General features: G+C 53.0%; 1 protein-coding gene across 1 annotated transcript in view; it reads right to left on the bottom strand.

Annotated features, from left to right (window-relative positions):
* Window positions 1-24258, bottom strand: part of PLXNA1 (plexin A1) — a 265521-nt gene that overhangs the window by 48331 nt on the left and 192932 nt on the right. The window contains exons 14-22 of the mRNA XM_019504928.1: window positions 17290-17441; window positions 16171-16291; window positions 15461-15597; window positions 14416-14583; window positions 12931-13024; window positions 11946-12185; window positions 11013-11156; window positions 8617-8851; window positions 6406-6548 (exon numbers count right to left, since the gene is read on the bottom strand). Coding sequence (XP_019360473.1) covers window positions 6406-6548; window positions 8617-8851; window positions 11013-11156; window positions 11946-12185; window positions 12931-13024; window positions 14416-14583; window positions 15461-15597; window positions 16171-16291; window positions 17290-17441 — 1434 coding nt within the window. The remainder of the gene's footprint in view (window positions 1-6405; window positions 6549-8616; window positions 8852-11012; window positions 11157-11945; window positions 12186-12930; window positions 13025-14415; window positions 14584-15460; window positions 15598-16170; window positions 16292-17289; window positions 17442-24258) is intronic.

The raw sequence follows: 24258 nt of genomic DNA on the forward strand, positions 1-24258 counted from the left end.
TCTTTGGTTGCATTTATTCCACCAGTCATAGATCCACCTGATGGTAATTCTATCTAGCCCAAACTTTTCTCCATTTTACTTATGAGGAAGTCATGGAGGAGTATATCAAAAACCTTACTAAAGCCTAGCTACCATATGTATTTGTATACCATCCCTCACACCGCTTCCTCCAACCCCTAAATAAGACAAGCCTTCTCTTGGGCACTTTATACTAGGTGAAAAGAATTCAACAAAAAGTCTCAGGAAGCAGCAGGGGCTCCCTGAGCAATGGGCCAGCAGGTACCACTACTGCCCTCCGCATCTTGCTCTACCCCAGGGCTTTCTGCTTTGGGTCTAGGTCTAAGGAGCCAGCCACCTGCTGCATCTCCAACACTCTGACCACTTAGCGATGGGGTTTGACAGCGGCACGTGTCTTCAAGCTGATCCAACCACAAGCCATCCTCTGCGTGCCCGGGAGACGTGGGGATCAGATGCCATGATCCTATCAGAGCCATGTTCCTGGCTAGCGGAGCAGCCGCCGCTCGATAAGCCAGGAAATTGGTCCTGTCCTACACTGGCGATCTTATCAGGGCTTCATGCAAGGAGTGTGAGAGGCTGGCAGGGGAGACTGCAAAACATGTCACACGCAGTATCACCAGACTTAGCTCTGAACGCACCCAGGCTGAGCCCCCGCACACAGCCACTGCCTCCTGCTTTGCTGAGGCTTTGTGTTTAACTTGATGATCATTAGCCGAAGTAAATGAACAATAAAGAATTAAATATTTAATCAGGATTAAATTCACACAAAGCAATGGGAGAAAAACACACGCACACACAAACCCAAAGAGAAAGGGAGCTGTTAATAACAGCGCTAATACTTGGCTTTGGATGATGGTGTGTGTATGAAACAGCTCCTTCCCCATCACTTGTAATAGCTAGTGTTACACTCGTTCTGATTAAGGAGACAAATAAAAGCAAACCTGATTAAATTATATGATGCTTACACAACTGTATTTGTTTTATTTAATTTGTCCCCTTTTTCTCCTCCCTTGCAACTATAATGTTTGTTTCCCACCCAAGCCCTCGCACTCTCCTGTGCTTTGGGAGTGCAACGTGTCTGGAATCCTAGACATTTGAGGTCCTGTCTAGTCCACCTCCCTCCCCTGGCCAATGTAAAACAGAAGTTTCTTCTCCAGGCTTCATCCTGTCTAGGTTTAAATGAAGTTTCCACCCCTTCCCTTTGGAAAGGACTCCAAAGACTCCTTGCTAGGAAAGGTTCCCCAAAGCTCACCTCTCCAATTTCATCCATTTACTCCTAACAGCAGGTTCTATCACCTCACAGCTGAGCTTGGCTCCTGCAGTCTCTGTCCCCTCCGCAATGATTGAGGAACTGATAGCAGACCCTGGGTTTACACTGCAAAGCCAGCAGCCCAGTGCTGAAGAAAGAGATGTGCCAAAGTACCTCAGAGTACTCCTAGGAGAGAGCAGGAGGTGGATGCAAATCTTTGCATCTGAATCTGCCCCCGCAGTTTGGATCCAGACCCAGAAGAAGCCTGTTTTCTGGTTCCAATTCAGACATGAGCTGAGATTTTTTTAAGATGGTGAAAATCTCATGGCAACAGCTGAGCTCATGCTTGGCCATATGGAGGCAAAATCTCTAGGGCATCTGCAACTGCTGAATCCCAGCCCCAACCTAAACCTCCACCCAGATCCAACTCCCACTTTGCAGGCCCAGCCCTTGTTTGGAAGCGCAGCCAAGTCAAAAGCTGAGTTACGCCCCATGGGCTGGAGCAACCAGAGCTGCCTGCCCTCAATGGGGAGAGACCCAGAAGAGTAACCTCTGCTTTGTTTGCACTGGCTGGACCCTGCTGAGGGATGGGATTTCAAAACCTGCCCTCATCCTTCAGAGGCCCAGCCCCAGAGAGTGCCCAGGTGAGGACTACAGCTGGGTGGCTTCTTATGGTAGGCAGGGTGAGGCGAAACACTGAAAATACAGCATTTATCACTGGAAACCAGAAAGTCCTTCCCTTAGGTGATGCATCCATGGTACACACTTAAATGGATCGTCTACACCAGAGGGATGTCACTCTGCCAACATTCAGCCACATGAGTCCTTGTAGACAAGATCCACCTCTCAGTCCCTCCACTTTTCCCCCACTCCACTCTTCTACTAGGCTGGGGTTGTGCTAGAAAAGCTATTATCCCACTTTCCATTTAGCCCGTGGTAACATTAACTTTGGACTTTTGAGGAGACCATAGTCCTCCTCCTTCCCCTCAGTGAATGGCAGACAGCAAAGGACAGAGAACTGGGAACTTCCCCACTTCTTTTCAGACTTGCTGGTGGTTGCTCAGCAAACTTGCACATGACCCCTCAGCCAGCTGAGGCTGGCAAGGCTACACAAATTTCCTCTCAGCTGAGGAAAGAAAACTGTGTACTTCCTTATCCTTTACCTGATGGTTAAAAATATGGGAATCTTTCACTGCAGGCTGCCAGGCCAAGACAGCGGGACAATTTCAGCTAAGCTACCCCTTCTTATGTGGTTTCCTCATATTGCTCTTCCTGATCATGCCACCACTTCTCCTCTGGGTGCTACATACCACAGGACAATACAAGCCTGTCAACCCTATCACAGTAGGGGTGCCTTCCAGGCACACCCAACCTCAAGGACAGAGAGGAAGAGACCGGCTCTTGGAAACAAGCCCAGGTTCCCTCTTGCACAGAACAAGGCCATGACTAATCAGGGACACCCCCTCAACTGCAGAGAGCCATACAGGACCTCAACTTGAATCCAACTCCTCCACAGCCAAGCTATGACCCCACAGCCAACCCTACATCTATGAATCTATGCAGGAAAACAACTTATAAAAATGCAATTTAAACTGCCTCTCAGTACAAACCTCCTAAGCTGCAAGAACTGGAGGACACTGGAACAAGCTGCCTAAGGAAGTTGTGCAATCTCGCTCATTAGAGATTATTAAGAGGCAAGATAAAGAGACACCTGGGACGGCTGAGGATCAGGTGTGCATGAGGTTGGATGAGATGAACCTTAAGGTCCCCTTCCAACCCCATAATTCTATGAAAAGGGCCGATAAGAGGGGGTTTTTTCCCATCAGAGGACAAAGTGCTCAGGGTCTGCCAAGTTCTGGTTAACACAAAGGCTTGGTGAAGCATTTTTCATGTCAGGGGAATGAAGCGTGAGCTGCTAATGACAGGATATCAGAAGACTTTGTTAACCTGGGAGAGTCCAGTGAACAATGGGGAGCTACCTTAAAAATACAATGTTTGACAGCTTAACAACAGTGCCTGAGGGACTGCTGTGGGGGGAGTAGCCGTCTACCTCACTGAGATGGCCCTTCCCAGCAAAGCCTCCGAACCTCCAGTCAGAATTCATGTGCTTTACCCTTGCCACATCCTGCTATTGAGCCAGAACCAAACCCAGGTGCCCTGACTCTGCAAGGCCCTAGTCACTAGCCACCCTGCCAAAGGAGACCCTCCTTCCAGGAGCATCCTGTCATCTCCATGCGGGTCTGGAGTGCTTGTTCCTGGGTGCTTAGCAGAATGGGACAGCAGAATGGCACTGGTTAGCTTGGGAACAGAGTGCCAGCAAGAACTATGGAGGGCAGCTATAAGTCCACAGCCCTCATAATAATGTCCCACAGCGCAGGTTTTATTGCTGAAGGATCTACCCCTCCCCACCTATGGCTGTAGTTAGCAAGGCCCTTGTCACAATGGAAATGAGTTACGATAAGAATTTTGTGGTCTACTTCCCTTTGCCCTGTGGGACATCATCCTATCATCCTTCCAAGATGTCTATTGATTGACATCTTAATGCTATGTGATAAGAGCACAGTGTCCCCAAGCCAGCATACAAAGGGATGCCTCTGGGCCTCCCACGAGCCTGGATGTCTGAGGAGACATCCATGAATATGGGGAATCTTTCGGAAAAAGTGGTGACTCCAAAGCTGGGGGTATGAAAGGATGCAGGGGAAAGAGCACTAACCCCCTTACCCTGGAGAGAGAGTCCTCAAAAGCAGTGGTCAGGCTGCATTCCACGGGGCACGTGTATTTGGAGTGTAAAGGTCTTGATGCCCTGCAATTAACAACTCTGTACCCTGCATCAGGCCAGTGGCTTCACCCGAAGACATTCTGAAACTTATGTCAACATTAATTACTGTGCCAGGTCAGCAACACAGTGAAGCTAAGGTCACCCCTCACCTCTCCAACCAAGAGCAGCCTTTGTAGCAAGGAAAACAGAAAGGCAATTACATGCAATTGTATGCACTAAATTAAGCAAACCCAGTGAGTCTTGGAGAGGTGGGGGAGATGGAGAAGAGAGAGGATGTGATTCTGCATGGGGGGAAACCCGGAACCAGAAAGGTGGATGACATGGGACTAGTCTGGTGGAAACAGGGGCCAGTCAGGCATCAAATGAACCCAACTGAATAAGCTAAGTGTCACAGAAAATGACAGTGGAAATTATATTAATACAAATACTGATACTAATGCTGTTGAGTGTGGCAGCCACACAGAGGACACTCAGTGATTATGCAGGACCCCCAGTCTCTCCTGGCCCTGGAGAAACAAACTGGCACCCTGAGTCAATTTGCTGGGGAGCCTTGGAGAAGAGGGAGAGTAAATGAAGCTCCTCTCCTCAGCTTGGGTCTGGAAGTGAAGCTGATGAGAGCTAACCATGGAGAGCCACAGTAAACAAGGTGACAGGCTATGTAGGCTGCAGACCCCAGTTACAGCTGAGCTGTAGTTTACTCCACATAAGGCAGGTAAGTAACAGGGGCTGAAGCCCAGTCAGCCTGGCTGTGGATAAAGTTAGGATGGACGGTAGCAATGCAGCTCCCTGTAGAGGAACAGAGATGGGAGTGACAGGTCAACACTTTCTGGAAGGCAAGAAGGTGGCTTCAAGCACACTGCACTCAAAGCATTACAACTAACAGCCACATGGTCACCCTCTGCCCCTAGAGGAAGAGCAAAGGATAAGCTAGAGACAGCAGTCAGAGGCAATGAGTGGGAAAGTCATTAGTGGTCCTCAGAAACACAGGAAGAGGCTTCATCCATCTTTCAGCCCCTGGGAGAAACCTGCCAGTGAAATGCATGATCTGCCTGTGGCTGCACAGACAGCTACAAAGCAGAGCACTCCTGTCAGCGCGAGGGTTAGCATCGCTGACCAGGATCACTGACAAGGGAGATGAGCCAGGCCACGTCAGGCCCAACAGCCCCTTCCTCAAGGCCAACACAGGATGCATCTCTACAGGGCATCTCCTAGAAATCCATCCCGTCAGAGCCTCCAATGTGCCAGGCCGTGGGGGTTCCTGGCTTCCCTCAGGAACCAATTTCCTACTTCCACACATCTAGAGAACAGAAAAATGCACCCAGAGCCTCCATGACAGGAGTCAGCACATCTGTGCTCTGTAACTAAACACAAGAAGAGCCAGATAGGAACAGGCTGATGCCTCATCAAGTATGAACCCGTGTCTCCATCAATGGATGGTTCCAGATACTTTAGGCCAAGGTGCAACAGCACCAGGACAGAAACCAGTGGAATAACCTGGCCCTGGGAGAAGTTGCTTCCTAATCCTCATCATTGAGCACAACAGCCACTGAGAGCAGTGGGAACCACAAGCTCTTGAAATCAGGCCTACAGTGGTCAGCTAACACCCCAGTCCTAGTTAACACATCTCTGGATTTTCCCCTTGTCCACATACACATCTAATCCTGCTTTTAGCTTCGTCAAGCTCTTGGCCTTACTGATAGTTATGGCCATGAGTTCCACAGGTTAATTATGAGCCATGTTAAAAAAATTCATAGCCCAACATGGCACAAGGGTTTTTGTTCTCCATACAGCATGACAGTCCCTATCCCTCGGTTAAGAAGTCAAAGGGGGTCCATTCCCAAGTAAGCCTCTGTCCGATGGAACAAACCGCTCTATTATGTGGTGTTATTAAGGGATTCCCTATGAAGCAAGAGGGGATTATATGTGCTCTTATGCTCTTGCACATGTACTGCCCTCAGCTGTTCACAGAAGAAGGAAAATAACATTGTAGAGAACCTGAAAATCCTAAATCCAGAACCAAGGGTGTCAAAGGCCAAGGAAACTGCATGGACAAGTCCTCTTAAACAACGCTCCTCCATGATTCACAGAGACAATGAGCTCTTGCTAAGGCAAGTAGAGTAGGGCTGATGTTGCTCCTGGGTCAATAACTCTCCCACCCTTGCATTAGCTGTTAAGCCCAGGCCACTGAGATACATTGCAGCCTACAAGACACCCTTACTCAAATAGAGGAGCAAGCTGTAATGGCGAATGAGTAAGGTTGCCCCCTGACACAGAGTATGAATCACAGACCCCAGAGCCAGGTGTCTCTGGGGTGAAAAATTTGAGAGACAGACAGACACACATACACACATTACCACACCTCCATCTCCTTCAGCACAGGGTGGTCTTCTATTCCTGGGAAGAGGACCCTCATGGCATAGGTGCGATAGTCCAGGAAGGGGATGCCAGCCCCATCCAAGTCATTCGTCAGTTCATGGATGTCTGTCTGCAGCTCAGCAAAGGCTGGATGGAAAGAGTAAAGCTGTATTAGGGGACTACAGGGCCCAGCCCAGGCCACCATCCTGACCACAGACCAGAAGCTACCACACCAGTACCTCTGAAATAAAAAGTCCCACCCGAGCACAGCAGTAGAGCTTTACCTCTCCACCCACCGCCTGTAATTGGAGGGCAATTTGTAAACATTAATTAACTCCAGTCAGTCTCACAATCCTTGTTCAGGTGGGTCAGTGTCATTATTACCTTCCCTTTGCAGTTGGGGTCCAAACAGAAGTGCCTTCTTCAGGCTACCATGTAGTGAGTCCTGGGAACAGAACCCAGGAGTTCAGATGCCAGTCCTGTATTTAGAAGTCCCTTTACACAAACACACAAATGCACAAACACACACACACACACCCCTGTAGATGCCTGTAAATTACAAGGCTCTGAATGCTGATAGAGGTTCTAGGGGAGACATTGGTTTAAACTACATGCCGCATGAGTGTCCTCATTTCCTTCTGACCTAAATAATTTGATGGAGAGAAGCTGAACATACACAGCCAGGTGTCTCATGAGGAGCACAAATGTAGCCCAAGCATGCGCTGGAGAGGGAGAGAAATGGTGTGCTGCACCTTTAATCATACCTAAAGGAATGGGTTGGGAGGTGTGTGCATGTTGGGGGAAGAAATCCTAACACTATATAAGGGAAAGAGGGGGGAAAAATCCACACAGAAAAAAAATCAAATTAGCAGCACTTTAAAGGGAGCTGGAAGCGAGGCAGAGGGTTGCGGGCTCGTCAGCCTGATGAGAAAAAACAAACCGTCAGCTTGAAAGGCGTGCTATCTTATCTGTAACTAGTGGGACTAGAAAAGAGAAAAAGGCAGGGAAGAGATTGCGCCTTTTAATTAAAAGCAGATCCTTTTATCTGCCAGCTGTGGAAGACGAGACGAGATCCCCTCCACCAGCTCCCTCCTGCCCTCCCCACTCTGTCACTATTGCCATCCGTGCAGATTTTTTGGGCTGTTTTCTCTCTTTTTATTATCTCAGTTCAGGTGCCTGCTTCGTTCCCAGCCTTTGGGCCGGCTGCAGTTGGCAGGGTGATGGCCCCAGGCACTGGCTTGCGGCGATAATGGGCAATTAGGTTTTATCGGCAGGATCATACGAGGCATTCTGTCCAATTTCACAGCATCCGTCTGTCATGTAATGAGAGACCCACAGCCCTTTCCAGGCAGGCTTCTCTATCCTCTTTATTCCGCCTTTAGACTTAGAAGAAAATGCCTTAACTGAAAAAAATAAATCCCACCAAAAATAGACTGGCTCCCCCAACAGAGCATTTCTGCCTGCTCTGATCTCCTGTCCGAAAGGCAACTTGAAGGAGCTAAGGGGGGCTGGTCTCTGCAGTACAAAAGCATGCAGAGCCATCAGCATGAGATGGACCTGGTTGCTGCATGACCAGAACTCTAGTGGGATCACTTCATGTGCATCATCTGTGAGCGTTGTGCTTTGCAAGCAAAAGATTCCTCCCTGTGGAGGTAGCACAGCTGTGGTTAGGGGTAGAGAGGAGAAAGGAGCAGGCTGAAAATACACATGGGCTGTTGGACCAGGACGGTGCCTCAGGACACACTACACAGTGACTGGACAATGTGGCAGCTTCTCCGCATGCAGGGATAGGCTCCCTGTCAAGAGCTGGAATCGAGGTCAGTGTGACTGGAGAATGTAAAGTGGCCATCGAGAGAGCAGGGCATGGGACCTTCTGCCTACAAACATAGAGGCCATGGAGGAAAGCTCAAATGAAGCTACAATGGACAGAGGCGATGGATGAGTCTCAGCAGGGAGAAGTCTGCCTACCTGAGTGCTAACTAAGCACCCATCCCCTCTATGCCTTACCTGTGACTTTCTGCTGAGGGAGCATGGATATTCCTGGCATTGCTGCTCCTTGACAGGGGTCCTACAGAGGGAACACTCAAGAGGGGAGGAAACCACCCGGGCTAGATGGGACAGAAGCAGCAAAGAGGAAGGAGCCAAGAGCAGAAACACCCTGCAGCCCTGGGGTTGGCGTCAGAAGGACCTGGGCAGAGAGGCTGAAAAGACTCACCCTCCTTGCACTCCAAGGCCACGCGGGACTCTAGATTGTCCATCTGCAGCTGGAGGCGCTTCAATGTGCGGTCAGCATCACGGGACTTGCGCTTGTAGGCGATGAGGACAATGATGATGATGAGCAGGAGAAGCCCGCCCCCGCCACCAATCCCAATGATGGCTGGCAGTGTCAGGAGGCTGTCCGAGTAGATCTGCAGTGTCCCTGGGGAGAATTCAAACCCTCCAGCCTTGATCTGAGCCACATGGGAAGAAAAGGGCCTCACGTCAGTGCCAAGGGCTGGGGAGCAGCCCACCTCCCCACTACAGTACAGGCTGGACTCCCCTCTCCCACCTACCCACTACAGTACAGGCTAGCATCCAAGGCCCACCCATGCCTGGTGGCCCACTGGGCTAATGTGGGCAAGGACCACCAGTCTCTGTAGCTGCAGGCAGACAAAGGAGTGCTATTGCCAGCATTCTGCCTGACCTCCCAACCTGACAGACCCATTTGTAGCTGGGTTGAATGGGGAGAGCCTTTGCCTTGAGTTTGGACAGTAGTTTAACTTCACACCTGCTGGAGCCACACCTGGATGCTTTCACTGCATGCCAAAAAATCCAGGGCACGTTACAAAGAGGCAGGGGGCCAGGCAGGCCTCCTGACCCCCACAGCAGCCCTACAGGAAAGCCTGGCAGGGACTCTCTCATGGTGCAGGGAGAGGTTGAGCCGAAGGTATTAACCCCTGGGCATGTTCAGGGCAGGCAGTCTTGTCAGCTCAGAAGGGGCAGGGTGGGCTTGGAGCTCATCTATCAAGCTCATCTCCTTCCCTCTCTTTAGGGGAAAATGCATGTTGGGGTGGAGGGAGCAGGACACCCCAGTCCACAGGACCCCACACACAAGCGGTATGTACCAATGCTAGTAGGACAATAAGAGGATTATCAGGCTGCACCCATGAGATAACTGCACCCCCTGGCTGCAGGGACCCCAGGATTTGGAGAAGGAACACAGCAGGGCCAAGGCAGCACTGCCTGGTGTCCGATGCAGCATAGGGAGCTCTAACAGACACAGAATACACATGGGTGTGGTTCCAGTGCCTGCGAGGACCAGGCAGCAAGTTTGATGTCTCACTCAGCCAATATTACAATAACAGATGGGATGTAAAGTGAGCTCCCTGATGGATGTGGAGCCTGGGCAGACCATTCCAGGTCCCATTCAAACACACAAGGCTGTGCCAGGACCTGGGGCACTAGTGCTGCGGCACTGCAACCTGACACAGATTCTTACTCAGAGCAAAGCCAGTGGTGAGGGGAGGAGTGGAGTTCGGAAACCCCAGTGGTTTGGCACTCAGCGACTGTGGCCAGCAGGGAAAGGGAGTCACTGGCAGGTCCATCCAGGGCCACTGGGATCTCCAAGCTGGGTAGCAGCACCCTTTGAAGGGCCTGAAGGAGCACTGGGTCTACCTCAACAGGCCAGTGGGAAATGGCATATTATGAGGCAAGCTTCCCCGGGTCTCTCCACAAAGTCATGTGGACCAAACACCATGCAGACCAGTCCTCACCCAACAAGGACCAGGGCACACTCAGGGCACCAGGCAAGGGCTATAGCAGGTTGTGCACTGGGAGACAGAAGGGGTTGAGGCCTGAGGTCTCCAGCCAGGCTGCATTAACTTCCCAGGATGGTGTAAGCTGCTGCAGGACACACAATCACAGAAAAGTAGGGCTGGAAGGAACTTTTGGAGGTCATCTAACCCCCCTGCTAGGAGGCCTGCACGGTCCCTGCAACAGTCATCTGCTTCTGTCACTCCATACTTTGGGATATGGCAGACACATAACCCAGTGCCCCAGATTCCAGAGGAGCAGCAGTCAACGCAGTGGGTCCTCCATCCCCTCAACAGCACAGGCTGGGTCAGAGATGGAGGGGAACAGCAGAAAAGGAACTAAGCTGCTTGCTGCTGTGCTGTTGAAGAGAGCCACAGCTATGGCAGTGCTCTGGGCTAGCTGAGGGCCTGCCAGGATGGGAACCACATGCAAGGCCCCAGGCACATGCAGGTGTGGGGGTGAGAGGGTAGGGAAAAGCCCCAAGCAGGGTGAGGTCTGAGCCAAGGGGTATGGCAGGGCCGCACCGAAGGACAGCCAGCTGGGCTGGCACAACTGCCCGAGGGACTCATCTGGGGTTCTCCTATAGACAGCAGGCCCAAGGGGGAGGACAATAACAGATGGGATGCAGGGAGGAGCATAGTTACTGGTGCCTCATCATACAGCTGGAAACTGGATATGCTCTAGATCCCTAACACTGGGTTGTTTCCCCTAGCCTGGATCTGTAGGGGGTTGCAGATGCCCCTAGAAAAGGGCCTGGCCTGTAGAGCCTGAGTACACAGAGGAGGACTGGCCGGCACAAAGCGGAGGGAGCGGTATTACCGTGACTTTGTGCTGCCCAGTGAGGTTTGGGGACTCGCACAGCAGCTGGGTCTCAGAGACAGTCAGGGCACAGGGAGTTTCGCCAATCAGCACCGTATAGTTGAGCCGGGAGTTACCAGTAGCTGGTGGAAGCAGATTCCGGCCCTGTCAGGGAAGAAAGCCCAAGGTTGTTAGTTCCCAGGAAGCAAACTCATGCAGCAGATTCTCTCCCACAGCTCTCTAGCCCCCTGCTGGCCCCTAGCCCATGGGCAAGGTAAGAAAAGGACAGGAGGCCATGATGAGGTCTCAGTCCTTCACCCAGAAGATGACCAGGAAGCTACAAAGGTGGGACACCCAGCAAGGCTAGTCACCCTGACCCTAAACTCTAAGAGGGGAGAGGAATGGCTCGGCACCCTCCTCCCTAAATACACGCTGCTCACAAGAAGGGACCTGGTCTCAAGGCTCTTAAGTTTCCTCAGCCAGAAACTCACATGCCCGCAAACCCAAAAGGAAATCCCACAGCTCTCATAGGCACCAAGGGGTTGTGACCACCTTGTGCTAAGCAGGAAAGGGGGTGGGAAGGGAGGTGGGCTTTGTGCCCACACTGCCTGCTCTGCACATCCACAGCTCTTCCCCTTGTCTTTCTCTACAGCCATAATATTCACTTGTCCCAAACGCAGGGTGTCTGCATGGACTCAGTGGGATTCAGTGAGATGGCTCCAGCAGGGCAGGGTTGACACCTGCGACCCATACAGCTGTACCTGGCCAGCACAGTCCATTTAACCCCCGAGGAGCTAAGCTTTCTGGCCACCAGCTCTGACTCGGAACCAATACGAGGCCTGCTGGACAGTTCTGTCATTCTGCATGGGAAGTGCAACTGGCCATGAGTGGAAAAGGAAGCCTGAGCTTGAAAGCCAGAAAGCTGGCCATGCCAGGAAAAGGGCTGGGATGTACCTTGAGGATGAGGGGAGAACTGGGCTTCAGCTCCAACATGCCGGAGGGGCTAAGGGGTTCGAAGACAGGGTCTGGGTAGTAGACGAAATTGGTGGTGTTGACAATCAGCAGTGCCTGGACGTTATCCATGACAAACCCGATCTCATCTGGGCGGTCACCGATCTCCGGGGGACTCCGCACAGGGTTGTCAATGGAGGGGGCATAGCACAGCATGGTGGTGTCATTGTAGACAGTGCAGTTCTGCAGAGAGAAGTCACCAGAGCTAAGCAGAGCAATCTGTCATCACCCTGGGCTAGGCTCATGTCTGCTCTCATAGGCTGAGTCCAGTGGGGTCAGGGCCTGGATGGGAGGCCAGCAGCTTTTGCCAGACATAGGGCTGCTGAGTCCATGGGAGTCCCTCTTTCCCCTGCTCAATCCTGAACCCCCTACAGGGGCTGGGTTGCTGGAAGACCTCCTCTCCCCTGCCCCTCAACTGTGTCCTCTCATGTTTCAATTAGGCATGGATCTCTTCTCCAAGCCCTTCCCTAGCCTGCAACATGGCCTTGCTGTGCTCTGCCCAACAGCTGTCATGCCCATCCTCAAAACAGCCCCACTTGAGGGAGAGGTGAGGAGACTCCTGCTTGTGCAGGGCATGGCCTCCAGAAATGCATGTAAGGAGACAGACAGGAGGGAACCTTCCAGGGACCAGGGCTCTGGGGTCACCTTGGCAGGTACCATTTCTGCTTCCACGACATCTTCACAAAACCACACTCCTCTTTCCATTCCCTCACCCCTCACTCTCATCCCACCCTGTAACCTCCTCCCACAGTGAGCACTTCCGAAAGCTGTTGCTTCAACCTGCCCTGGGATAAGATCTAAATGGCTCAATGTCCTTCTTCCAATGACCAACACCATTTCCTGAAGGGTTGTGGGGTACCACTGCAGACCTTCCCTGCCTGTTGCAAGCCAAGCACATGGCCCCTGTCAGACCTGGGAATCTACTTACGTTCTCCCTCTCAGAGCTGCCGTACTTGGCACGGATCTTGGGCTCTTTGATGGTGGCCAGGTTGGTGCCAATCACGGTCAGCAGCGTCCCACCACTAGGAGGGACAGAGGAGGGGGTTAGGAGAGACACAGGGGACCCAAGGGAGGGGGAACATAAGCATGAGTCTCGCTGCCCTGCTCCCAGCCTGCATGCTCTGTCTATTATACAAGTTGGTCCCTTCCCACTTCAGGCTGGAAACATCCTAACCATCAAGCAGCAGCAGCCAGGCTCTGGCACTTGGGCATAACATGTGAAACAGCAGCATCCACCCCCCACAGCCTCATATGGCACCACGGCATCAGTCAACGCATCTCAAAATGGCTATCTTCCACCCTTAGCACGAGTGGCAGATGAGGAGGCAACAGACCCCAGTTCAAGCACTTCCCTTTGAAACAACCTTGCCCTGGCCGCCATTCCAGGAGGGCCACCTCACCCAGAGCCATCTCCCAGCAATAGGCAGTGATGGGCATGCAGGAGGCCCTGACCATCAGCTCCAGCCAAGTTCTCAGCTCCGTATGTCCCCTGCAGACATGGAAGGTGCAGCTCCAGATAGCAAAGACCCTTACAAAGCCACAAGTACTGACAGTCAGGACCTGCCTCCATCCCTGCCTCCCTCTGAGAGGAAAGAGGCATTCAGTCTCTAGAGACTCACTCACACCTAGGCCTCTTTAATGCGGCCACCAACTGTGATGCTAGATAGCAGGAAGTTCTGGGGTATGCACCCATGCCTACCAAGCAGCCAGGCCCCTGACCCCACCTCAGTACAAGCAGCAGATGGCAGCTGCTCTGAATTCGACATGGCCACCTCAGGGGGAATTATTGATTCTCCAGCCCATCCAATTGCACTAAAAGGAGCCTAGGAGCCAGAGACACAAAAGCCCCATTAGCATTATACACCAGCCAGCTATCTGACCCAGGGCGAGGGCATGGCATTCACCAGGACTCATTTGAAAAGCCCCAGAGCAGCGAGAAACCTGCCCAGGTCACTGGGGACCCTTTCCAATGCCTGGTTCCCAGCAAGGCTCAGTGGTGCTGACGTTTAGCAGATTCCTCGGCGTCCCCTCCAGCCAATTCAAACCTTTTAACAAACCATGTAAACATTTTAAACCTCCCCTGGTGGGAAATATTTTAATTTTATTCGCTGCAGCCAAATGTCAAGCTGAAATTAAAACTTATTTCAAACCCTCTCTATGCCTGACCCCTGCCAGGCTGAGTGCTGCAGGCCAGAAGTTCACTGAGGTGAGGAGCCATGCCAGGGACACAAGTGCTCTTGGCTTCACCCAGCGCTGTCACTGCATCTCCAGAGCCTGTCCCATCCCCAGCACTCTAACACTGAGCAGCCTGGTGGGTACAGCCAGGCACGGTTCCTGAGCAGAGGGCTGTGCTAGGGCCCCACTTTCTCAGTTTCTCAGTGAACACTCACACCGGCTACCCCTGTACATCTACCTGTTGATGCTCCACTCAGGGTCGATCTTCTGGATGGTGGGATCCTCAGTGTAATTGTACTTCACCTCCGGATTGCTGAGCTCTGCTCGGTTGATGTTGATGAGGATGGGTGACCCGCCGGGGCTCTGGCCAGGGGGCGTCCGACACCGAATCTCACGGGCACTCCTCCTGTGGACACAGGAAAGGAAGTCGTCAGGTACTAAGCCCCCAACTCGGTTTCAACACTGCCTGCCCTGATAGACCCCCATCTACCTCCCCCTACCATGGAGGAGGATTAAGGGCTGGAGAAGCCAAAACAGGCATGCAGGTGCTGCATCACTGCTGGAGACAATTCATGCTGCCTGTTCCTTCAACAGACAGCCCCACATCCTCTCAAGTCAGGATCTGCTGGGCTGAGGAGTGAATCACGGACAAGATGCAACATGTACACAGGCCCAGCTGCAGCCTCTGGCAGCACTCAGGAGCCTGCTGTTGCCAGCACTCCTTGTGGCCCAGGCCCTGAGGAAATCCAGCTGTTGGCATCTGACGAGAGTGTGGGGAGCTACACTGCCCCCTCTGCCTCTTCCCCTCTCCCTCCCTGGAAGCGCTCTTGAAATCGTCAGTTAGTGCAGAGAGGAAAATAAAACAAAAGCAGCAAGAGAAGCGCGTGCAGCTCCTGAGCGTTCCCCATCGTGTGGCTGCTGCAAACAGCAGCGATTAGGGCTGATAACCAGTAATTACCGCAGGAAAATATTTAAAGAGCCGCTCCATTATCATCCCTAATCTAAAAATTATCCACTTCATGCCTCAGGGCTTTGTGCTTTTGAGAGAAAATCCAAGTTCTTCAGTCTCTTTCAGGAGCCTCAGAAACAAAGAGGTTTGAAGGGATGAATTCCACGGGTACCTCGCTCCAGACCCTTGGCCTGGCTTCCCAGAAGCAACTCCCACCACCACCATCTTTGTAGGTCCCATCTTCTCCATCCACCACAGTGCTCCCGCATGTTCATCCCACCTCACCCCAGCAGGCCCCCATCCTCTCCTGATGCTGTCCCACTGGAAGCCTTACCATGAAAAGGCACAAGGCCGTCCCCCGATTGTCACTGTGACGTTGCTGCCAGCATTGAGGTGGTTGCCCTCGATGACAATCCAGGTGCCTCCTGAGAGAGGACCCCGGGCGGGGATCACTCGTGAGAAGGTGGGAGTCTGTCAGAGGAAAAGGGCAAACCCAGTGAGCAGTGGATGGCATGGGGGAAGCAGCGTGGGAGGATGAGGGCTAAGTGGGAGCAGATCTTGGATCAAGGTTGGAGGAAGGGAGATGCTCCTCGACAGCAACAAGTCACTGCTATTTGGGGCTGGAAGTCTCGAATCTCAAAGCCCATTCAAACAGTGAAGGTTTCAGTGTGGCACGCCCATTTAGATTAAATGAAATCTGGCCAGGACAAAAGGTAGCTGAGATTTGGAGCATGTGGCAAGGAACTTAGTTTTACATCCTATCGAGTAATATGCACCCCCTCTCCTCTGAGTCCCCAGACTTGCTTCCTTTAGGGGCTGGTGATTCCCAGGTCTCCCCTCCAACAATAGCACAAGCCCCACTACCCTCCTTAGCTTGCAAGAGCTGACAGCTGCAGGTGAGGTTGAACTCACTGCAGGCCTTCACACTGGAAACAGGATCAAACCCCCAGCTCCCAAGAGGGGCTCTTGAGCTGTGGGGAGGAGCAGGAGGACAGGCTGGAGTAGGAGGGCATGAGAGCAGTAGATGCTGTAAAAGAACCTTACCACGAAGGTGAAGCTCTTGGGGGACATGGCTCGGTAGTTGGGGGAGCAGTCCCTGATGCACACCTCCACACGGGCCTCATGGATTTTGCTTGGGCTGGCGTCTCCGATTTCACAGACAATCCTAGGGGAAGCAGGGAAGGAGTTCTGGTTCACTTACTATGGGAATAACATGGCAGAGCCCCCTGGAGCAGAGGGCACAAGGAAGGGGAGGAGGGGAGACCACCAGATCCTCCAGGTCCAGGCTGCATGGAGAGGCAACCACCACCGCTGTTCTGCCTGAGTACTGGACTATGACTGCTTGCTCCTCTTTCCTCCCAGACCCTACACCCTGATGGGTTGCTATCACTTAGCATGGAAGGACAACAAGGTCTGGGGAATGTGGGCCGACATGGGATGGTTCTGTTCTCAGGGAGGAGCCCATCTATCCTTAAACAAGGTTCAAGTACCAGTATGCAGGACTGTTACCCTTAGTTACTGCTAATCCTGCAGAGATCTTTAAACATGACCATGGGCTGCTTCTTCACACTGTCCAGAGCAAGCAGAGCTGCCCCTGCTGGCAGATCTGGCTAATCCCCCAGGTTCTGGGGGTCCAACACTGAAGAATGAGCTGGGATGTAAATACTCCAGGGCTTACTCGGGCCCCTTTTCTCAGGTTTTGCAATACCGGTGAACCAGTTATACAGGCGTTCTAATGCAAAACTCCCCTTCTAACAGGGAGCATTCATTGCACAATCCCATTTGGAAGCAAGGAGAGCCAAAGTGCTCAGCAGAACTCCAAACAGGTACGCTGGATCACTGGTCAGAGCAGGAGTGCAAGTGGGGAGGCCAGATGGGTCTGCAGTTGCAGTGTCACAAAGGCCTGAAGTGGGACAGCATCAGAACAGCCTCTCTGTACTTCCCTGGCATAGGCTCTGCCCTTCTCAACTCCACCGAGGGTCTCTACAGCTCAGATAAGCTCACAACTCCTGACTACTTCATGCATTCAGCATCTACTAGGGACGACAGCAAGGGGCAGCACTCTCACCCAAAACATGTGGGCTTCTCAAGCTGGGAGTGGGGTTGAGGGAGCCACCTGACAGGCCTGACCACCCAGCCTGCCACACCCAGGTGGGCACTTACTGCTCTGCGCTGATGTACTCGCTCTCAATGGGGTTGCACACCACCTTGCCGACCCGCACTCCCCAGCGCACATCCTCGAACTTCAGGCCCAGGTTCTCCCCAGTGATGGTGAGGCGAGTCCCTCCTTGCCGTGGGCCTGTTTCAGGTGATAGCTAAAAGACAGCAAAGCAAACGTGTAACTGCAGCGAAGTGCTCTGATCTGCTGCCAGCAGTGAGGTGAAACCAGCCCAGGCCAGAGTGCTCAATATTGCCACAGAGCAGAGATGCAGAGCCACATATGGTGCCACTCCAGCTACTAACACTGCAAGGCAGCTGAGAACAGAGTGCCCTGCCTCTGCTATCAGTCAGTATAGATCAAATCATGCCAAGAGTTCACCTGGGTACTGATCCATTCTGGGGGAGCCCAAAGTGCCCGACTGCAGCCCTCTCTGGCAGAAGTCCACAGGCAAGCACACAGGAGAGGACACTGTGGGCACTGGGCAAACCCTCTTGGTTATAAGTGCCAGCAGGGTTCTAGGGTCTGCACAGAGCAGAAGGGGCTCTCCTGGCCCGGTCTGAGTCCCACACTGTGAATCACCCAGGGCATGGGTTACAAGGCTTGGGTGGCAGAGTTCTGGGTCCTGCAAAAACCTATGATTTTTCGAGGCATTGAGCCAGCCTCCTGGCCCATGTGATCTCCAAGCGCACCCACAAGGGATAAGCACAGGCCTATTGTTCAAGCTCAGCTGATGCTCCAGCTGAGTCAGTGCCAGCTGTGTGCAGTGGAAATAGGGGAACCCTCCTGACTGCTGGGCCAGCCCCGTGGAATCACACCTACAGCGCCCAAGATGGTAGGTCCAGCTCCGCCACACTCCTGCCAGCCTGGCACGGCCAGCAGTTGCCCTCAGAGTGCCTGTTGCCCCCTTCAAACAGAGACTTCCTGCAATCACCTCCCCAGAAGAGACGGTGACAACCCCTGGGAAGGGGGTATCCTCCCCCCATCCCAATCTGGTCTTTCACAGAAAGCAGGGCTTGTGCCAGCACCAGCTGGGGAAGGGGGGGAGCCCCCAACACCGGGATGCACCTCATTTAGCAAGATGATTCCCAATAAAGCAGACAGGTGTGGCCTGACAAAAGCCAGCACAATGACGGATGAGCAGAGAGGCACAAGCCCGCCACTGCCGCTAACAAGGTAATTATGGGCAATTTTACACCAGATTTCGCTGGCCCCGGTGCTCGGCACACACCTGCAGGCACTAAACAGAATTAATGGGATAGCGTGCGCTCCTATATCAGGGAAGGGGGGAGGTCACTGGCAACACAGAGCCAGAGGGTGGGGAGGCAGGAGGAGGGGGGTCTCAGGTAAGCCTGCAGGCTGTGGATCAGTGAGGAAAGAGACCGCGGTGGTGGAAGTGAAGTGGACTGGCCCAGGTCCACGGCTGCCTCCCGGGAAGTCACTACATCCCGACCCTGTGACACCTCAGGCCCACTGCTGGGATCCACAGCAGCTTTGGCCAATACACCTGCCGAGCTCTCCACACCAGAGCAGGGAGTGCCAGGAAACATTGCCAGCCCCCAAGATGGATTGCCCAGGGACAAGGATCCCCAGTAGCAATATCTCCTTTATTTCTACCCTCTGAAAGCGCTAACTGGTCCTTCCTCCTCTTCTTAGCCCCAGCACTCATATGAACTGCTTCAGTGCTGGCCCCAGCTGTGGCTGTTCAAGGAGAACAAGGGTTATTGTAACTTGGTGCCTCAGTTCCTGTATCAGCTGAGCCTACACCTTCCCACTTGCTACCTACCCCTTCCCACAAGCCGAGAGCTCAGGGCAGAGATGAGCAATGGGAAGTCTGTATTGACAAGGCAGCCGCAACCCCCAAAAAGGCTGAGAAAGGCCTAGCTCCAGAAATGGCTACTATGGGGTTAATCATCATTCCTGAGCATGGTGGAAAGAAATCACTGCTCCTTCTCCTCTTCAAAGCACTCTACAAATGTCCCGTCCCACGATCAGCACCCTGCAGGACACTGCCCAGCTCCTCCAGAAGCAGAGGGAGCTGGGGGCTTGTCCAACGTCAGTGGCAGGCTCGTAGCAGAACCCAGGAGTCCTGGCTCCCTGGTCCCGCACTCTGACATGCAGACAGAGCCATGCGCTCTCTCACAGGAGGCCCAGGGCAATCACGCTCCATGAGGCAGAATTTATACAACGGCAAAACCAATTTGGGCTTTGGGGTATTGCTGCTTGCCTCAATTCAATCCAGCCCTCTGCCAAAGTCCCGGATCAGGGCTCATTAAGGCAGCAGCAGCAGACGATCGGATTTGTTCTTCCCTAAATTGGGCTCCGCTGGGGCGGGCGATGAGGAGCGGCTGTTTGCTTGGTATTTTTAAATCAGCGTTAGAAGCTGCCCCGGCATGTTAGATCCTTTCCTCCTCGGTGGCAAAGCTGACAAGGGCTGCCCATCCGGGGAATCCCCAGCGCCAGGGAGGTCATCACTAAACAAGGCGCGTGGGAGACAAAGCTGGCAGGGAAATCGGAAGCTCTCTTGAACCCCCCACCTCCAAATCCCCATTCGCCCCGGCTCCAGCCCTGACAAACAACATTACTCTTCTGCTAATTGGTTTCACAGGGTCCTTTTAAACAAACTGGTCAACAGAGCACAGGCTGCGTGCTCACTCCTCAGATGCACCAAACCAAGTGGGTGCAGGAGGGTGCAGGAGCCGTTGAGGGCAGAGGACAGGGCATGAGCAGGGCCAGAGGGCTGAGGAACTGTGCCTGAAGGGACAGCTCATCCCAGCTCTACAGGGAGCTCCTTCCACCCAAGGTAGCCACTGGTCACCACTGCAGGCTGGAGAATGTCCCCTGTCCATGGAGGCATCAGCTTCTCAGCTTGCTGGACCAGGGCTGTTTTGGCAGCTGTGATAGAGCCTTCCCATAGGATGGTCTGGCAACTTGCCATAATAATGTTATGGCATTGCAAAAAGGCATCTTAAGAGCACAAAAATGATTGTCCTTGGTCAAACCAAAGGTCCATCTAGCCCAGGATCGGGGCTCTGACAGGCAGCAGCAGATATGTTAGAGGAAGTGTCTGGGAAACATGCCACGTGCAGACTAATCCATCCCTCTCATATCCTCCTAGTCTCCAATGCAAAGGGATGTTGCATGATGGCATGGGCCAGGCTCTACTATGCAGCTTTCCCACACAGTGCCAGTACCCCATATGATGCACCGCACAAAGGTGAGCCCAAGGAATCCTCCCAATACCTGTGACCTTCCCTGCACCCTCCTTGGGCTGGATTCAGGTCCTTTCTCTGACCCCAGCATGAGCACTCCCCTGACTGTATTCCTAGCCCCATCGAGATGTGGTCTGAGTCTCACTCGGCCTTGCCTTGCTGGGTTGGCAGAGAACGGTTGGAGTCCCACTCCACGAACACAACGCAGAGCTCTCAGCTCTGGCTTGGGTTAGGCCCTACCGTCGGGGCAGCAGCTGGATACAACACTCAACCCCCAGTTGCCCTCCTACTACCAGCCCTGACAAAGACCAGTGCATAGGCTGCACGGGCAGCTCACAAGGGCTCATTGATCTATTTGTGCCAGACCTACAATTAGTGTAGCAATTTCTTAATTTACTTTTAATGACTTGGGGATGGGGAGACTGATAGCGGGGCCAGGCACTGGCAGCTAATCAGATGCAGCTTGTAACTGGCATGTGCAGTGGCCGGCGCACACAACAGGAAGCGCAGAACCTAAATGCCTCGGTCAATCATCTGAGGCTCTGAAGAAAGCCCATGGGTCCTTGTGCACAGTGCGGCCTGGCCCCAAGGTAACACCAGCACCCACGCCTCTGGAGGGCAGTGGCCGCTGAAAAGGAAAGGGGCAGATTCCCATGCACCAGTGTTTCTTATTATGGTGCCAAGTGACAGTTGAACTGAGCTCTTTGCAAACCCTGTCTTTGCTGGGAATGCTGAAACCTTCAGCACTGACGCTGTCAAGGGGAATTCCAGCCCTGGAACAGATGTGGGCTTGGGTATTTTTCAAGCTTCCTCCACTCCCCCAGTCAGGTGCTTTCCCTTAGATTGTTGTCAGTGACCTCAGCCACAGCCAAGGGGATTAACAAATGAAACCATGGTAGTGGGGCTTCCCACACTCAGTGACCCCCTGCCCCAGTCAGTGAGCCCTGGCTGTGGAGTGTGGCCTGTAGCAGCCCAGTTTGGACTTGCCAGAGGGAAGCAGAGAGCATGTGAATCCCCTGCCTGCCAGGGTCTGCATCTGCTGGGAACAGTCTGCTCTCAGCACCCAGGGGCCTGACAGAGAGAGCAGGGTCAGCTGGGCCTGGCAGCAGTCACGGCCCTTTGAAAAGCATGGCACTGGTTCCTCATCTTTTCAGACAGACAGAGGAGTCACTGCCTGGCCTCTCTGAAAGAGGCTCCTGAAAGGAGACCACTACTGCAGGAAAAGAATTTAGGGCAGGGCAGGGCAGGGCAGGGCAGGCTTCTTCCCCACCCTCTGCCAAGGCACCTCACCCACCTGAAGTCCTTCCGGGATTTCAAGTCCTAGCTCTGCTCTCCTTCTCTTTCCATTGCCTCTCAATGCTGACCAGCAACACCCCTAGCCTTGGACACCCACACACAGCTCCATACAAACACCACAATCCTGGCTCTCCGCTATCTCAGCCCCTGCCCCAGTGCACACATCTCTAGTAATGCTCCCCCATCCAGACCCACTGCATCTGCCGCTGCTTGAGGCCTGCAACTCTGGAGTCAGCCAGGCTGGAGATACTCTGTGCTGGGAGCAAATTAGTGCCCACCAGGGGCTGACTATGAAGCTCACTTTGTGCCTCCCATGGAGAAGTGAACAAGTGTTCGGAGGTGTCAGAGAACGACTCCAAACCCCAGGATCCCCACAACACAGAGGCTGTGGCTAATGGTCTCAGCGCAGCTCTGGGTGTCAGGAGACTTAATCTGAGTCCCAGCTCTGCCACTGCTTCACCGTGTGACTGAGCAAACTCTGCCATTCTCTGTGCTTCATAGTTTCATAGTGCCTCGGTTTCTTTACCTGTTCTGCCTGCCAGACACGGAGGGGGCTGCAAAGCATTGCTGTTTGCTAACTTCTAAGCAATCGCAAACAGGCAGCACCAGAGTGAGTCTGTAGGCTCTGCCAACTGGGTAGCTCCCACCAGCTCTGGAGCATGCGTTCCAGAGGCAGCCATGTTGCGCTTTCCCACCCCCTCCCATCCAGGTCTCACACACAGCCTGCTCCCTCCCCTCATCTGGACTGAATTAAAGAAGCAAACACTGCCTAGCTCCAGCTGCTGCTTCTCATCCCCAGCCAGGCAGGGAGGAAGGCAGAAGCAGGGTCCCTCTCCTCCTTTTCTCCATCCCCCTGACATGCAGGATGCTCTTCCCACCTTTGCTGCAGGGAACTCACTGCCCTGTACAGACAAGGAGAGAGGCTCCCAAAGCCTCTAGGCAGCAGGTCACTATCTTCAGCTATATGGTAGTAGAGGCCATCCCTTTCAGAGGTGCCTACTAATATGAGATGCCTCAGCTGTGGAGCATCCAAATGAAGATGCTCCATGCCTGCTATACCCACTGGCCTAACCTGGAGTGCCAGGTGCTCTCACCACCTCCTTAAAGCCAGGGCCCAGTCATCTCAACCTAAGTGAGGAAAATCTGAAAATACCATGCTGCAAAGGAGAACCCAGGCGTCCTGACGCCCAGCCCCGCGAGAGCTGTGTTCCCATTACAGACTCCCATGGCTGCTGGCTCTCAGCTTCAGACTTATCTGCTACAGATGTAGAGGTATCAACTATCCTGCTGCAGAGCTGTCAGACATGGGGGAATCCAACCTGTGAAGGCTTCACTAGTAATCTGCTGCCAAAGCCAAACCAAGCCAGCAGGAGACCTCTTGCTTCACTACCTTTCTAAGCCAGGATCTGGAAGGTGTATTCATTTCCACTGAGGAGGGTGGAACAGAGGGTGTGGGCACAGCCCAGTACCAGTACCAAATGCCCAGTAATCCTCCTTTACCCACACCATTCCCACCCCTGAGACTGCTAAAACTGAGCAGACTTTAAAACCCTTCACTGACCTCATCCTCTGCAGTGTTCATTCCTTCCTGCCCTTCCTGTTCAGCTTGAGGCAATAAAGCTTAAACAGGCCTGTTACATGTCGTAGGCCAAAGCTGCAGCTCCCAATGACTCCCACAGCAAATACACCTTCACACAGGCCACAAAAACCTGGCCTCTGCTTTTCAGTCACTATTGACTGCTTGTAGTCAGTTTTATGGCCTCGTTTCCTGGTACTAATACAGGCCGTAAGTTTTGAGGATCTCACGCTGGATGGAGCCTCTGCTCATCCCAAAGGAAGGTTTTGCTGGTTTGTCAGAATCATGCAAAATCTATTCAGTCTGTTGTATGCAGCCCTCACAGTGTGGACAGATACTCTGTGACACGGTCCTTTTTCCATCACCAGGTCAGAACAGCTGTGGGAAAGGGCATACAACCCACCCAGGCCAGGAATGGATGGGATTTCTACATAGCGTTTTGGTCCTTGCCACTGAGGGCTTTGGGTGGGGATTACATAACATAAAGTCAACTGCTTCAAGTTAACATGACATCCTCTGAGACCTCACTGGGGGACATTCACATCAGTTTTCTTTCAGGCTGACATACATTTTGGAAATAACATCAAGCTTCCTGGTTAAGCCTGTCCTTAACTAGTAGGGACTGGGAGGTTTCTTACCGCTTTCCTCTGAAGCACTTAGTGGTGGGCATGGTTGGAGATAGGATACTGGGGAAGACAGACAGCTGTTCTGATCCAGCATGGCAAGTCCCATGTTATTTAAGCCACCTCCCTCAGCAGTGATAGCCAATTGGTGTTGGACAGAGAACAAGGGCACTATCTGGACTGAAAGGGCTTATCAGGGGGTCACAGGCAACAAGCAAGCCAAAGGGCTGGAGTGTGGAGGTCCCTGACCACTAACCCTACCCCTAA

Source organism: Gavialis gangeticus, unplaced genomic scaffold (assembly GCF_001723915.1).
Source record: "Gavialis gangeticus isolate Ggan-Ray unplaced genomic scaffold, GavGan_comp1, whole genome shotgun sequence".
Taxonomy (NCBI): domain Eukaryota; kingdom Metazoa; phylum Chordata; order Crocodylia; family Gavialidae; genus Gavialis; species Gavialis gangeticus.